At 53.3% G+C, this 13,842-nt stretch overlaps 1 protein-coding gene across 1 annotated transcript in view; it reads left to right on the top strand.

Annotated features, from left to right (window-relative positions):
• The window catches only part of SEMA5B (semaphorin 5B), a 39,307-nt gene extending 25,931 nt beyond the window's left edge, over nucleotides 1-13,376 (top strand). Inside the window, exons 11-23 of the mRNA XM_044914307.1 lie at nucleotides 2,318-2,328; nucleotides 4,848-4,877; nucleotides 8,177-8,294; nucleotides 8,436-8,617; nucleotides 9,821-9,964; nucleotides 10,175-10,322; nucleotides 10,449-10,674; nucleotides 10,886-11,104; nucleotides 11,542-11,712; nucleotides 11,816-11,965; nucleotides 12,295-12,339; nucleotides 12,784-12,989; nucleotides 13,218-13,376. Coding sequence (XP_044770242.1) covers nucleotides 2,318-2,328; nucleotides 4,848-4,877; nucleotides 8,177-8,294; nucleotides 8,436-8,617; nucleotides 9,821-9,964; nucleotides 10,175-10,322; nucleotides 10,449-10,674; nucleotides 10,886-11,104; nucleotides 11,542-11,712; nucleotides 11,816-11,965; nucleotides 12,295-12,339; nucleotides 12,784-12,989; nucleotides 13,218-13,376 — 1,809 coding nt within the window. The remainder of the gene's footprint in view (nucleotides 1-2,317; nucleotides 2,329-4,847; nucleotides 4,878-8,176; nucleotides 8,295-8,435; nucleotides 8,618-9,820; nucleotides 9,965-10,174; nucleotides 10,323-10,448; nucleotides 10,675-10,885; nucleotides 11,105-11,541; nucleotides 11,713-11,815; nucleotides 11,966-12,294; nucleotides 12,340-12,783; nucleotides 12,990-13,217) is intronic.
• Nucleotides 13,377-13,842: the final 466 nt, after the last annotated feature.

Below are 13,842 nucleotides of genomic sequence, written 5' to 3'. Positions count from 1 at the left end.
GGGCCCCTGGCCCCCTCCAGGCTTGTGCCCGCTGATCGCACCTCGGAGGTGGCTCTCATGAGACAGAGCTCTGAAGCCACCTGGGGTGGCAAACCGGCGCAGTCTCCAGTTGTTTGCCTTTGGACAAGTCACTTCACCTCGCTGAACCTTGGTTTCCTTCTCATAAAACACCTGCAGGGTTTTTGTAAAGGTTAATTGGGACGGTCTGCATAAACCACTTATTGCCTGGGGGAAGTGTGTCCTTTAGCAAAATGAGGGGGCTGTTGCTATCCCTTTTGTCAACCCCAAAGCTAGGGCCTGTCAGCCATCTCTAGCTTACTTGATTGCGTCTCAGTCCCTTTAATTCAGAGAAAGATCTTTATCTTTGAAACCACAGGACTTACTACCCAGATGTGTGGGGAGCTAGGAGAGGATGCTCTGAGTCGGCGCCAGATTTTTGCTTTTCTTCCTTCCTGACTTAGAAGAGGCAGAGGCCTGGCTTGGGTCTGGTGGAGATGAGGAACCAGGTGGAGCTGTTGGTTGTATTTGCTTCCCAACTGCTGCTGAGACCTTAGCTTCAAGTGGATTCACGAGTTTGGCAATCATGGCACTTGGCGTCTCAGGGGGAACACAAAAGCCTATTCCAAAGCCAAATGGAAATGAATCTCCGATTCCTACTACGTGAAGCTCCCCCAAGCTGTGCCCCCTCGTTTTTGAGATACTCAAAAGCCGCCTTAGCTGGCGTAGTCACAGCCACATGGGCTCCTGTGGCCTTTGCAACACAGAAGCCTCCTGGCCGTGCCCATCTGTCCTTGAGAACTGAGAGACAAATGGTACCCCTGCTGCCAAGGGTCGTCCTCCGGGCCCTGTGGGGTGTGCCGGGCGCTGGGCAGAGGGCCAGAGGGCTGGGGAGGAGGCGGGAGGGTCACGGTGTGGCAGCTGGGGAGGAAGAAAGGAAGAGCAGTGCGCAGACACTCAGGTCCCCTGGGCCCCAGCGCATAGCTCTAGCAGCAAACCACCAACGTGTACTGAGCCCTACCGTGCTCGGAGCGCTTTGCAGGGCGGTGGAGGTGAGAGAAGGGGGGCAAGATGAAATGGGCCCAGAACACTCTCATTTCCCTTGGCGCTGTGGACGTCTGGCTGGAGAGAGAAACCTGGGCCTGTAGTGGATGTGTGGGGAGAGACAGTGGGGCATTGTAGGTGAGGCCCCCGTGGCCGAATTGGACGCGCCTGGGCTTCTCCCTCAGCTCCATCATCTGCTAGCTACACAATCCTGAGCAAGCTACTTATCCTTTCGAGCTTTCTCCTCAGGGGAAAATAGGAGGAAATTGTGATGGAGCAAATGATAGTTCATTCTGGCGGAGTTGTTATAAGGATTGGGAATTCTATTCATGATGTGCTCATGCGTGGTAACTAGCGTCCTTAGTTCCTTCATATTTCCACAAATGCATGTCAGGGCCCTGCAGCCTCCTGGGCTCTCTGCAGTCTCAGCACCTGTGACATGGACTACAGGCAGCACGGCTTGGCACGAATCGCAGGCTATTTGCTGATGGCGTTTCCCCCGTATCTTGTGTTCTTCAACTCTTGTGTTGTTGTTTTTTTTTAAGATTTTATTTATTCATTTGAGACAGAGAGATACAGAGAGAGAGAGAGCATGAGCAGGGGGAGAGGCAGAGGGAGAAGCAGGCTCCCCGCTGAGCCAGGAGCCAGATGTGGGGCTCGATTCCAGGACCCTGGGATCGTAACCTGAGCTGAAGGCAGACGCTCAACCATCCGAGCCACCCAGGCACCCCTCTTGTATTGTTTTTATACTTTGCACATAGTCTTGTTCTTTAGGAGCTTGTAAATCCTTGAAGGCAAACCCACTATCCCAATACTTTTTAGACTTCACCTGGGGGCCATGCCCAGCCTAAGGCACAAAGTGGCCTTCCACACAGGACTGATCCTTCAGCTCACTGATCATTTGGCCTGAGAGGAGGTTGGTGCAGGAGAGGAGAGGGGAATGGGACCGAGGCCAGCTGGGAATGCCAAGGGAGGATTGGATCTGAACCTTCGCCTGTGGGCACTGAAGTGGTCTTTGAGCGGGGGAGTGGAGTGATAGGCAGCGTGAATAGGTGTTTGACAAAGATCAATCAGACAGTGGTGAGCGACATTGTCAAGGGGCAGAGGGTTGGCCAGTGTGAGCTAGTGTGGCTCCGGGCCAGATATGAAGTAATGGGGTCTGCAGTGGAACCAGAGAAAGGAAGATGCTGGGACATTGCCCCGCTCGCATGATGCTTCAGAGAAGGGACAGGGAGGTTGCGTCGTGTGGCCAGGTGGAATAGCAGGGTAGAAAGAGGTCAGTTTGGAGTCTGATACTTTCACCCTATTTGGACTCCTGAATTTGGGATAAGAGCGCTTGACATGTACAGTGAGATGCTGCTGTAAGGCTCTAGGTGGATCTGAAAATGTGAGGTCTCATGATTGCAAAGTTAATAAAATGACCAGAGTGAGGCTGTGTAGCCACCAATCTGTGCACCCCAGAGTCTGGAAGCCAACTATCACACTATATCAGAATTTGTGCTGTTGGGGGGCGGGTTGTCACAGGGTTTTACTGTGTCCTAAGATCGACATTTCATGCTTTTCCCCCTCATTCCTTCCAAAGCTGGCAGGAGGATGAGGGTGGATTGGCAGAGTCCTTTCAGGCCCCCCTCCACTGCCCAGAATCCAGGGGCTTGTCTCCAGCCCCCTCCTTTCGCTCAGGCAAATCTCAGCCCCGTGGGACATAACTAGGACCCTGGCCTGGCCAGAGAGAGATCAGGGCTCACAAGAGGTGGGGCAGAGGGAATAAGCTGCTGACTGGCTCTACAAAGCAAGTGTTTTATGCGTGAACACTCCCTTCCTCCTTCCATCATGCCTTTCACGCTGCACTGGAGGGGGCGTGGGGGTGTCTACACCAGTTCACTCAGGAAGGTGGCTCGGAGAGTCTCCTCCCAGCCTCTCTCCCTGATAGGAAATCTGGCCATCATCTTAAATGATGGCCACTTGCTCCCAGGCCCCACCTTGGACAGCTCCCATTGTGCTACTGTTGCTACCGGGTGCTGGAATCCACCCGCTTTCAACTTCCACCATCCGTCTCTGTCCTGCCTCCCGGCACATGGAATGAACCTGTTCCCTTTTGTAATGGCTGCTTGAGACACTGCAGTAAAAAAGACATGGTGATATATTATTGGTCTAAAGGCTGCTTTTATGAAAGGAACTCTCAACTGCTACCCGTTCTTACAGTCAGACACGCTTTAATTCTCTCCTTGGAGCTTTAATTTTAAGAACATTCCCTGCTCTGTAAGCTTTGGAGTGGTCTTTGGCCAAAAGCTGCGAATGTGGGCAGGAGGAGAGCTCAAGCATTGGCTCCAGGGGAGTCGTGTAAGCCCCGTCAGGCGGCCAGGGCCAGGGGAGGGCAGGGCAGGCGTGTCTGTGGAGAATCTGGTCTCTTTCTTGTCTGGGGGAACTGAGAGCAGGGTGAGAGGGTGAGGGAGCCTGAGTGGGGGTGCTGGGGCCAGCATCCACTCCGGGTTTTCTTCCCTCCTTTCCTATTCTGTCACGGATTGGAAAGACAAGGCACTTCATCTCTTGGCTTGGGAACCCTGACCAACGTGGCCTGGAACAGCAATGCTCAACCATGCTATTCTTTAGAATCACCTAGGGAGCGTTTAAAAGATTCCAGCCTACTTTGGTCCGTAAAGCCCAGATATAGGTGGGTTTTTTATTTTGTTTGCTAAAGCTTAAAAGATCACTAGGAGATTCTAATTTGCAGTCAAAACTGGGAACAATTTTTCTAGGACTGGTTATTTTTTTTTACAGTCTTTTAAAAAAATTTTTATTTTAATTCCAGTAAGTTAACAGTGTTATATTAGTTTCAGGTGTACAATATAGTGTGATTCAACAATTCTATACATCATTACTCAGTGCTTATCATGATAAGTATACTCTTAATCCCCTTCACCTGTTTCACTCATCTTCCCACCCACCTCCCCTCTGATAAACTTTATTTTATTTTATTTTTTATTTTTTATTTTTTTATTATTATGTTATGTTAATCACCATACATTACATCATTAGTTTTTGATGTAGTGTTCCATGATTCGTTGTTTGTGCACAACACCCAGTGCTCCATGCAGAACGTGCCCTTTTTAATACCCATCACCAGGCTAACCCATCCTCCCACCCCCCTCCCCTCTAGAACCCTCAGTTTGTTTTTCAGAGTCCATCATCTCTCATGTTTCATCTCCCCCTCTGATTTCCCCGCCTTCATTCTTCCCCTCCTGCTATCTTCTTCTTTTTTTTTTTTAAAAACATATAATGTATTATTTGTTTCAGAGGTACAGATCTGTGATTCAACAGTCTTGCACAATTCACAGCGCTCACCATAGCACATACCCTCCCCAGTGTCTATCACCCAGCCACCCCATCCCTCCCCCCCACCACTCCAGCAACCCTCAGTTTGTTTCCTGAGATTAAGAATTCCTCGTATCAGTGAGGTCATATGATACATGTCTTTCTCTGATTGACTTATTTCACTCAGCATAACACCCTCCAGTTCCATCCACGTCGTTGCAAATGGCAAGATCTCATTCCTTTGGATGGCTGCATAATATTCCATTGTATATATATACCACATCTTCTTTATCCATTCATCTGTTGATGGACATCTTGGCTCTTTCCACAGTCTGGCTATTGTGGACATTGCTGCTATAAACATCGGGGTGCATGTACCCCTTCGGATCCCTACATTTGTATCTTTGGGGTAAATACCCAGTAAGTGTAATTGCTGGGTCGTATGGTAGCTCTATTTTCAACTTTTTGAGGAACCTCCATACTGTTTTCCAGAGTGGCTGCACCAGCTTGCATTCCCACCAACAGTGTAGGAGGGTTCCCCTTTCTCCACATCCCTGCCAACATCTGTCGTTTCCTGACTTGTTAATTTTAGCCATTCTGACTGGTGTGAGGTGATATCTCATTGAGGTTTTGATTTGGATTTCCCTGATGCCAAGCGATGTTGAGCACTTTTTCATGTGTCTGTTGGCCATTTGGATGTCTTCTTTGGAAAAATGTCTGTTCATGTCTTCTGCCCATTTCTTAATTGGATCATTTGTTCTTTGGATGTTGAGTTTCAGAAGTTCTTTATAGATTTTGGATACTAGCCCTTTATCTGATATGTCATTTGCAAATATCTTCTCCCATTCTGTCAGTTGTCTTTTGGTTTTGTTGACTGTTTCTTTTGCTGTGCAAAAGTTTTTTATCTTGATGAGGTCCCAATAGTTCATTTTTGCCCTTGCTTCCCTTGCCTTTGGCGATGTTTCTAGGAAGAAGTTGCTGTGGCTGAGGTCGAAGAGGTTGCTGCCTGTGTTCTCCTTTAGGATTTTGATGGACTCCTTAGACCCTAGATGAAAGAAGTAGCGTGAGGCAAAATTGCATTCCTCCAGAATCTTCTGCTTTTATCTTGTGCAAACTGATTCAAATTTTCTGCTCTTCTCCATTTTCTATACTGGCAGACATTTGTTTTTGATGAATAGAATTTTATTTATTAGTATTATTAGTAGTATAGCCCTATTCATGGCTCTCTTTCATTTAATTCATGTTGCTTCTAAAGTGCCATATCAGCTGCTTCTGGAGTTTGATACTGCCTTCTGAGAGCTGAGGGAAATACCCTCAGGAGCGGGCTTCGTTGAGTTCTGATTGGCTGGATTTGGTAGCAGCAAATTTGGTCCAAATGTCAGCCAGAGAGCAGAATCTCAAAACCACATGTTGCTGGGACTACTTTGCATATGCACTGTATCTAGTACCATGGTGTCTAGTTTGATGCATTCTGCTGGTGAAACACCCCCAAATCAAACCATTGATCCCAGATGAAAATATGAACACACTTATATTGTACAATTTACAATTGTACTTGAGTGAATAAAATGGAAACGGATTCTTGAGTAACAGATGAGCATTCTGGATTCCCAGGCGGGCCAGAGGGTACTTGCTGGGGTCCAGCAAGGCCCTTGCCCATGAAGCCCCAGGCATCACCTCCCTTAAATGAGGTCACGGGCTGCCTGAGCAAGGGGCAGCATTATCTTCTTCAGCCTCCTCTGGCAACAAGGGGAAGCCCCACCCCCTTCTTTGTGAGCTCTCTCATATAACCTCATTTGTCTTTGGAACCTCACATGGTCCATTTAACTCACTGAAAATAAAGAACTCACCTGACAGGAGACTCTCCTTAAAGCTTCGTGAGCAAAGAAAGATTCTATCCTGGAAACACCAAAAGGAGAAAACGTTTGACTCTTTCATGTATTCCTTTAACCCTTGACATCCTTGCCCCTTTGGCCCATCAAAAATCCCTCTGCAGAGTCATGTCATGGTGTGGACTCCCCCACCTCCTTGCAGCCTAGCACCTCCTTTACCTGAAGCCTTTTCTGCTTCCTGGCCTCCAATTTCTGCCCCCCCATTCCCAGTGCTCTCTCTGGACCCTCTCTTGCAGGCCCACTGCTGTGGAGCAGCCAAGCCTGGTAAAAGGGTTGGAAGTTGGGAAAAGGAGGCAGAAGGGATCCAGGGTATCCTCTGGGGTTGGCAGTGGGTTCCCCCAGGCAGAGGGAACTTCCTTCAGGCTCCAGAATCTGATACTCTATTTACTTAGCAATGAACAGCAAATCCTGATTCCATAATTTCCATACTCTTTTTCTCCTCCTTGAAGTCTTACTGGTAGAGATTTAATTGTTTTAAAAGTTTTGTTTATTTGATTATTTATTTTTAGTAATCTCCACACCCAAAGTGGGGCTCAAACTCATGACCCTGAGATCAAGCATCACACACTCTTTTGACTGAACCAGCCAGGCGCCCCCGGATTTAACTTGTTGTTGTTGTTGTTGTTGTTAAAAACTGTAAAAGGATGGGACATCTGGGTGGCTCAGTCGGTTAAAGTCTGCCTTCAGCTCAGGTCATGATCTCACGGTCCTGGGATCGAGTCTCACATTGGGCTCCTTGCTCAGCGGTAGCCTGCTTCTCCCTCTGCCTGTTTCTCTCCCTGCTTGTGCGCTCCCTCTCTGACAAATAAATAAAATCTTTAAGAGAAAAACTGTAAAGGATAAAATGAATAAGTCTGAAGGAGAAAGGGAAGAGAGGAACCCTAGAATGTGAGAAGTGGAGGCATTTGGGGCATTCATTGGAGTGTGAACCATTACCTTCTCTGGGTCACTGCAGATAGACCAGCCCTGAGGGCCCGGGAAAGGGGACATGGGACGTTGACCCCTCTCTTGGCAGCCTGCGCTCATTCTCATGATGCTGACGCACTAGACTCTGGTTCCTGCCCCTGAGCAGCACAGGCATGTGGATGCCCTCGGAGGCCCCGGACTATGCCTCGGTGTGCCCTGTGTTTTGAGGCATGGGCCTCTGTTCACTCAGTGGGCGAAGTCAGACTCCCAGCTGGGAGGCAAGAGCATGGTGGAAGAATCGTGGTTAAGAAGTCTAAGCTCCTAAAAAAAAAAATGAAAATGAAGTCTAGGCTCTAGCCCCGGCTCTGCCATGTGTAATCTGTGTGATCCGGGGGGAACTCCTCTTCGCTCTCTGTGGCTGTTTCTTCCTTTATACAACAAAAAGCTTGTATTGCAGATCCCAGTAATTCTCAACTTGGCTCCCATTAGAATCACCCCCCAGAGACTTTTGTATGGGTGGGGGCAGGTATCAGTATTTTCTAAAAGCTTCTTTAGTGATTCCAATGTGCAGCCAGGGTGGGGAGAACCACTGGGCCAGACTGTCCCTAATCCATCACTAATGTTTTATGGCTCTATTATCATCATGTCTGACAGAGGCACTACTTCCTTGGATTTCTATTCACCACATCCTTCTCCTGTGGCCCTAGATGAGGAGCATGGGGCACCCAGGCTTGGGGAAGGCAAGGTTAAGAGTGTGGGCTCTGGAAGGCAAGGCTTTGAGTCCTTGTTCAGCTCTCTGGGTTTCCTCCATGTAACATGAGGATGATGACAGTACCTTCTGTCCTGGGTTGTTGTATTAAATTAATTCATGCTTGTAAAGTGTTTAAAATGATTCCCTGCACACAGGAAGTGTTCAGTGAGCTTAGTTATTACTGTGAAGGGCAACTGGATGGATAAGGGCACCAGAGGGGGCGAGTGAGGCTGGGAGGCCCTCAGGCTTGAGTCTCAGGACCTCTGTCTGGCAGGGCGTGCCTAGGGGCCCGGGACCCATACTGCGGCTGGGACGAGAAGCAGCAACGTTGCAGCACGCTTGAGGACAGCTCCAACATGAGCCTCTGGACCCAGAACATAACAGCGTGTCCTGTGAGAACCCTTTCATGTGCCCCACCTGGGACCTCGCCCCCTGATTCAGGCTGTGACTCTCCATCAGTATCCCCATGTCCCCTGGGACTTGGTGCCTTCCCTATCCCTGCCTCGTGTGACCTGTTTGATGTGTATCTGCAGGTGCGAAATGTGACTCAGGATGGGGGCTTCGGCCAGTGGTCACCATGGCAACCATGTGAGCACTTAGATGGGGACAATTCAGGATCTTGCCTGTGTCGGGCCCGAGCCTGTGACTCCCCCCGACCCCGCTGTGGGGGCCGAGACTGCCTGGGGCCAGCCATCCACATCGCCAACTGTTCCAGGTATGTGGGGATACAGGACTTGGATGGCGGCTGCCTTGACCTGGGGGGGGGGGTGCGCGCGAATAGAGGAAATGGGGCATCCCCAGGCAGGTGTTCCTGCAAAGGGACAGAAACCACTCCAGAGCTGTGCAGGGGACTGGAGAGGTGGCTAAAATATGAGCCCTCCACTCTAGTGGGAGAGAAGTCTCTGCCTTGTGGGGGCTCTTGATACAAACAGGTAGGCTGGACAGGCACGGGAGTCACAGACCATAGCCTCAATAAGCCTTGCTGTTCCAAACACGAGGGACAGCATGGGGCGGTGGTCAAGTAGGCAGACCTGGTGCCAATCCTGGATTACCATCGTCTGGAGGTATGACCTTGGACTCTCTTGAAATCACTCCATTCTATACATGTGTATTGGTTTAACTGTCAAAACAACCTCATGGGGTAGGAATACAATCATTATCCTTACTTTTTTTTTTTTTAAGATTTTATTTATTTATTTGACAGAGAGAGAGAGAGACAGCAAGAGAGGGAACACAAGCAGGGGGAGTGGGAGAGGGAGAAGCAGGCTTCCCGAGGAGCAGGGAGCCCGATGCGGGGCTCAGTGTGGGGCTCCATCCCAGGACCCTGGGATCATGACCTGAGCCGAAGGCAGATGCTTAATGACTGAGCCACCCAGGTGCCCCCATTATCCTTACTTTAAAGATGAGTTTTATGAGGCACCAAAATTTTCAGTAACTTGCCCAGGCTCATATAGCCAGTAAGTGATAGAACCAAAACTTGAAAATTGGAGTCAAAGTAGACAACAGTGAATGGTGTCTGAGGTTGGAGCAAAGCATGGGGTGTTGTAGAACAGGGAAGAGAGAATGGGATTGAGTGCAAGGGTTGGACAACCAAGAAGGATGAACAAAGGTTGCATATTGCAAAGGCAACTGGAGCCTTTTCTAGAGAATGTGTCCTTTTGCCCCACAAGTATCTCCATGCCCCGGGTCCTACCTTTATACCCTTAGCCCTGAGCACAGCCTGATATATGGGGAAAGGCTCTCAACACATGTTTGAGGAATGAATGAACACAGGAACGAATAAACAGCCGGCTTGGTTGGGAGCTGCCATTTCCCGTATCACTGACAATAATATAAAATCCACCTGCCTAGCTATAGATAGATCTGAGTAGCTAGGACTCGGAGGATCATCTGTCCCTGTCCCCTCTGACCCCACCAGGAACGGAGCGTGGACCCCGTGGTCCTCGTGGGCCCTGTGCAGCACGTCCTGTGGGATCGGATTCCAGGTGCGGCAGCGAAGTTGCAGCAACCCCGCTCCCCGCCACGGGGGCCGCATCTGCGTGGGCAAGAGCCGGGAGGAGCGGTGAGCGAGCGTGTGGCCAGAGGTTTCTGAGACAAGCTAGTCCTGCGGTCCCAGACTTGCCGGGCCCCCTAGAAAGTGGCCTGGATTCTCCGAGTGAGCCGGTGGACTCTTGTCCTTCCCAGGCTTGCACTCCCAGGGACCTCTTGTTAAGGAAGGGGGTGCCTGCTCCCTAGTGCGATGACCGCTCCCCCCACACACCCTTCCCCGCAGGTTCTGTAACGAAAACACGCCTTGCCCGGTGCCCATCTTCTGGGCGTCATGGGGCTCCTGGAGCAAGTGCAGCAGCAACTGTGGGGGCGGCGTGCAATCGCGGCGGCGGTCCTGTGAGAACGGCAACTCCTGCCCTGGCTGTGGCGTGGTGAGGCCCGGATGAGGGCGCGCGGGCCGGAGGACCTGCCCCCACGGGAGGGCAGGCGGGGGCCGGGGGCGCGGGCCAGGCCTGGGGCTGCAGGCCCACCACACAGCACCCGCTCCCATCCCGAAGGAGTTCAAGACGTGCAACCCCGAGGGCTGCCCGGAAGTGCGGCGCAACACGCCGTGGACGCCGTGGCTGCCCGTGAACGTGACTCAGGGCGGGGCGCGGCAGGAGCAGCGCTTCCGCTTCACGTGCCGCGCTCCCCTGCCGGACCCGCACGGCCTGCAGCTTGGCCGGAGGAGGACAGAGACCAGAACCTGCCCGGCGGACGGCTCGAGAGCCTGCGACACCGACGGTACAACGCCTCGCCCCGCTCCCTCCCAGGCGCCGAGCGCTGGCGCGGGGCTGGGGGAGGCTGGGAGTCGGACGGGGCTACGGGGAGCGGTGGGGTGGGGGTGGGGGGCAGTGGATCGTGTTTGGAAGAAGCCGGAGGCCTGTGGGGCAGGAGTGGGGCCGCTGGGTGTGCTCATCACTGAGGCCAGTCTCCCCACCCGTGCCCCACCCAGCCCTGGTGGAGGATCTCCTGCGCAGCGGGGGCACCTCCCCGCACTCGGTGAGCGGGGGCTGGGCCGCGTGGGGCCCGTGGTCGTCCTGCTCCCGGGACTGCGAGCTGGGCTTCCGCGTCCGCAAGAGAACGTGCACGAACCCGGAGCCCCGCAGCGGAGGCCTGCCATGCATAGGCGACGCCGCCGAGTACCAGGACTGTAACCACCAGGCTTGTCCAGGTGACCCCGCGCTTAGGGAACCCCCATCAAGGAGACTCCCTAGGCCACACCTCATGCCCAGACGACCAATTCTTTTTGCCAACTCTGTACAGTGGGCCCTACAGCAAGTCTGTGGCCTGACCATGGACACAGCACCTTCTCCCACCGAGCAGGGCCTCTCCTCGTCTTCCTTGTCACGTTTTTCTCTCCCCTAATGGGTTAGCCAGATAAGAGGCTTGATTTGAGGTAGAGTTGGTTTTTGGTGTCTCCTCTGCAGCTAGCATTTCCCCCTGAACCCCTCAGGAGGAAGGGGCAGTCCCTAACAGTGGGCTGAGGGCGGGTGCAGAGGATGGAGTCAGGGTGGCCCAGGGCAGAGTGGCCTAGCTGGGGATAGGGTAGAAGTGTCTTAGGCCCTGCCTGCACCTGCAGCCCCTTTCACACACCCTGTCCCCTTGCAGTGCGGGGTGCCTGGTCCTGCTGGACCTCCTGGTCCCCGTGCTCAGCCTCCTGTGGTGGAGGCCACTATCAACGCACACGTTCCTGCACCAGCCCCGCGCCCTCCCCAGGCGAGGACATCTGTCTTGGTCTGCACACAGAGGAGGCGCTGTGTGCTACACAGGCTTGCCCAGGTATGAGGAACATCACGCCGGGGCTGGGGAGCCCCTTGGGTCCCTCTGAACTCCCTCAGGGGGTCTCAGGGCAGTTAACCTCATCCGAGTCCACACCCCACAGAAGGCTGGTCACCGTGGTCCGAGTGGAGTGCATGCACGGAGGACGGAGCCCAGAGCCGCAGCCGACACTGTGAAGAGCTGGTCCCAGGGCCCAGCGCCTGCGCCGGAAACAGCAGCGAGAGCCGCCCCTGCCCCTACGGCGAGATTCCTGGTAGGTCCTTAAGGCAGCACCTTGGCACCAACCCTTCGCACACTGTGCCCCCAGCTTCCTTCCCCTTCTGAAGAATCTTAGTGGGTCTAGGATGGAACACCAGGGTGGGAGGTGTGCATACTTTGGGCTTTTGCCCCTTCTTCTCTAGTGAATGGGCTGGCCCCTCTTAGAGACAAGGTCTGAGTGGGGACAGAGTGGAATGAAGGCCCCCAGACCACGTCCCACGTGGCTCAGTGCTGACCCAGGGACCCTCCTAGAGATATACCTAGCCCCAGAGGGACCCTTCTCTCCTCCCTGCCCCAGCACTCTCTCTGCTTGTCTTCCTGCAGTGATCCTGCCTGCCTCCAGCATGGAGGAGGCCACCAGCTGTGGAGGTAAAAGGACCCTGCCCACCTCGTGACGCTGTCTTTCCCCTCTCCTCCCCAAAGAGGAGACCAGCCCAACTCTGAAATCTGGAGTCTCTCCACTTCCTGCTCCAGAGAGACAAACCTTGCGGAGGTCCTGGCTGCTCTGGACCATGTATAGGGGGGCCTGGGAGGTTCCATCTCTGCCCCCCAGCTAGGAGGCAGTCATCGAGTCTGTATTCAAGAAGAGTCACCCAACTCCACACCCTCTGGTTGCCTCCTCTGACCTAAACCACAGGTGTCCTGTGAGAGAGGCCCCTGGTGGCCGGCTGCCTGGCCTTCCTGTTTCCGTTGGGTCTGGCCTCAAAGCCCTTTCCTTTATGTCTCAGAGCCTCCTGTTGGGAGGCGGTCAGGAGTGGAGTCTCTCCTCTTCGTGGTGGCCCTTTCCTTACCATTTGCTTCCGCCTCTCCCAGGGTTCAGTCTCATCCACCTGGTAGCCACAGGCGTCTCCTGCTTCCTGGGCTCTGGGCTGCTGACCTTGGCCGTGTACCTGTCCTGCCAGCACTGCCGGCGCCAGTCCCAGGAATCCACACTCGTCCACCCTGCCACCCCCAACCACCTGCACTACAAGGGTGGGGGCACCCCCAAGAACGAGAAGTACACACCCATGGAGTTCAAGGTGGGAGCCTTCATATAGAGGCTGAGTGCAGGGTGAAGGGTGCCGTGGTTCTGGCCCGGAGCTGGGCGCAGCTGGGCTGGGCACTGGGGAGGGCGCAGGGTGCTGTGAACTGTGTCAGCGGCCAGAATGTTTGCTCACTGACTGGTTCCTGACCGCCTTGCCCTGGCCCATCGCCTTTCCCCACCTCTCCCTTACCCCTTCCTCTCCGGTTCCTTCCTTCCTCCACAGACCCTGAACAAGAATAACCTGATCCCCGATGACAGAGCCAGTTTCTACCCATTGCAGCAGACCAATGTATACACAACCACCTACTATCCCAGCCCACTGAACAAACACAGCTTCCGGCCTGAGGCCTCACCTGGACAACGGTGCTTCCCCAACAGCTGATAACACTGTCCTGGGGACTTGGGCTCCTTGCCTTCTTAAGGCACAGAGCAGGTGGAAATGGGACGGTGGAGCCAGTTTGGTTTTCTCCTTCTGCACCTGGCCAAGAACTTGCCGCCTTGCCTGTGGGGGTCCCATCCGACTTCAAAGAGCTCTGGCTGGCGGTGACCATGGGGGAGAGGGCTGGCTTCAGGCTGGCACATGGCTGGAGTTCCAGCTCAGCCCAGGTCTCTCATGGCCTCCTTGCGACCCACTACCGTGCTGATCTCCCCTGCCGTGTCTGGGCTGTGGACCTACTGGGCATGCGAGGAACTGGAGAGTGGAGATGACTGAGCAGGCTCTTAGGTTTGGGCTGGAAATGATGCTCATGTGGCCCTCACGGGCCGAGGCTGTCCCTCTCTGGCTGGCCCCAGGAAGGGCCTGGGAGCTACCCTGATTATCTGTAAGAGGAACTAAGCAAATGGCCCCA

This window comes from Neomonachus schauinslandi, chromosome 1 (genome assembly GCF_002201575.2).
Source record: "Neomonachus schauinslandi chromosome 1, ASM220157v2, whole genome shotgun sequence".
NCBI lineage: Eukaryota > Metazoa > Chordata > Mammalia > Carnivora > Phocidae > Neomonachus > Neomonachus schauinslandi.
Note: the sequence above shows the minus strand (reverse complement) of the source record. Positions and strands in the feature narration are given on the sequence as shown.